Here is a 2,282-nt window from a genome sequence, read left to right on the forward strand (position 1 = left end):
ATTGGTGATGCATGGTGGCGTGCTGTGATGAGATTCCCCCTCCCCAAGTCCCACACACCTCCCCACCCTGGCTGAGCAGCTTGCCCCAGCCCCAATCCCTCCCTCGCTGTGGGGGCATTGATCTGCCCCCACACACACCCATTCCCTTACCCTGTCGTCCACCACAACAGACTTACCAGCTGGAGGCAGCTGTGTCCAGTGTAGTCGAGGACTGCTGCCTGTTTAGTCTATGGCTGAATCTCTGAGTCAGCACTGAATCCTTTCTGAATCGATTTGGGGGCTTCTGATTCAATTTGGACCTTTTAATGGGTCTCCCAATTTGATTCAGATGTGGAGATTTGGCCACCGAATTGGGCCTAATTTCCTCTGAATCAAATCAGCTACTGAAGCTTTGCACAGCCCTACTGCTCAGCCTTTGCCAGCTTGTGACTCCTTGGGATATCTCCCCTTCACTCTTGCCATGCCTTGATGTTGTTGTCTTTAAAGAAAAGAGAGGCTACCCCAGGGCTTCCCAAGCCTGGTCTCACTCTTATGACCACAAGTGTCCATGATCATTGCCTTAAGGGCCAATAACTTGGACTTCCTCCTCCCCAGCACCCACTCCCATGCCTCACAGATGACATGCTGACACATGCCCTTCCTGGGCTACATGCTCTTTGACCCCTAACATTGGTGTCACTTGCAAATCAAGGGAAATGATTCCTCTGCCCTATTTAGCACTGTCCAGTTTTAGGCCACACACTTCAAGAAGGATGTAGATAGTTTGCAGCGTCCAGCACAGAGTGACCAAAATGATTAGAGGCCTGGGAGATAAAACTTACAAGGAAAGGCTAAATGAGCTAGGGTTATTTAATCCGGGGAAGAGAAGACTGGGGGGGCGGTGTTGATGACACTCTTCAGATACTTGATTATAAAGAGGATGGACAATGAGCTTTTTCTGTGGCTATAGGGGACATAGCTAAGATCAATGGCCTCAAGCTGCAGCAGAGAAAATTTAGGTTGGAGATTAGAAGGAACTTCTATGAGGACAGTCAAGCACTGGAACAGGCTACCTAGAGATGATGTGAAATCTCCATTCCTGGAAACTCTTAGCTGGGATGTTTTAGTTCAGCCTTGAGCTGGGGTCTGGTCTTCATGACCTCATGGGGTCCCTTCCAACCCTACTTTCCTATGATCCTTATGTTCCCCAAACCCCTCCTGAAAGGAAGGAGGCAAGTTACCAACATTCTCCAGAGCACATTAGATATTTTTGTCAAGCATGTATTTACAGGCAAGACTGGAAAGAAAAAATATCCAGTCTGAACAGAAAGAGGAAAAAGCAGCAGAACCTACATATAAACTGTATAGAATATCTGCATATAGTCTCAAACAAAAAAAAAACCCTAAAAAGAAAGTATTTGACAGTGGCAGACAAAGCCATGTGCCACATCCAGCAGCTTTCTAAATAGCTAATATTTCTACTTTTGTAGTGGGACTCTAATTCTAAGACCATGGGACTGCTTTGGCATTGGTGGGCTGGAGAAGAAATGGAGTGTGCAGTTAAGTTTAGCTACAGGAGTAGCTGTAACAGTTGAAAGATTATGTGATCTGAAGAGAAACCACACTATATCAGTTTTGCGAAGGTTAGCAGAAGTTTGCCCAAGTACAGGCGTTGTAGAGGCTCATATGGGATTAGATGTATATTTGTAGACTTCAAACTGTAGATGTCCTTGAAATGAAACGAACAAGTAACATGCTGTATACATTTTCAATCTATGAGCAAATTTGTCTTGAAAACTTGAAAAAATGCTATCTTATGTTTTGAGTGATTGGCATAAAACCAAAATAAGTGCTTTTTACAATTCTATTTTTTTCTCTCTCCTTATTCCTAAACCCTAATCACAGGTTAGTTTATTTGCTTATTTCATCTTTAGAGTGCCCCCTACCTTTTCATACTTCCACACATCTTCAGATCATCCCTGCCTGAATTTTAGGCATGTCTTTGCTACCTCCCTAAAACATATTTGAAAGCTGCCCAAACAATTCTGAACTCTTTTAATGTCCTGGAGCTGTCCTTTTTCCTGCTGTGTTTCAGGAGCACGGAATTCCAACTGATATGGGCTATGCGGTGGCTCCGCACCATTCTGGGGTCTACCCAGTACATGTTCAGCTCTATGATGCCTGGAAGAAAGTCTGGAATATCAAAATCACCAGCACAGAGGAATATCCACATCTGAAACCTGCACGATACAGACGGGGCTTCATCCACAAAAATATCATGGTAAGTTGTATTTGCGATTTCT

General features: G+C 44.3%; 1 protein-coding gene across 1 annotated transcript in view; it reads left to right on the top strand.

The window, feature by feature from the left end:
- LOC109301102 (bifunctional heparan sulfate N-deacetylase/N-sulfotransferase 3) overlaps positions 1-2,282 on the top strand; it is a 176,865-nt gene that overhangs the window by 103,103 nt on the left and 71,480 nt on the right. Inside the window, exon 6 of the mRNA XM_019522025.1 lies at positions 2,075-2,260. Coding sequence (XP_019377570.1) covers positions 2,075-2,260 — 186 coding nt within the window. The remainder of the gene's footprint in view (positions 1-2,074; positions 2,261-2,282) is intronic.

Source organism: Gavialis gangeticus, unplaced genomic scaffold (assembly GCF_001723915.1).
Source record: "Gavialis gangeticus isolate Ggan-Ray unplaced genomic scaffold, GavGan_comp1, whole genome shotgun sequence".
In the NCBI taxonomy this organism is placed as follows: domain Eukaryota; kingdom Metazoa; phylum Chordata; order Crocodylia; family Gavialidae; genus Gavialis; species Gavialis gangeticus.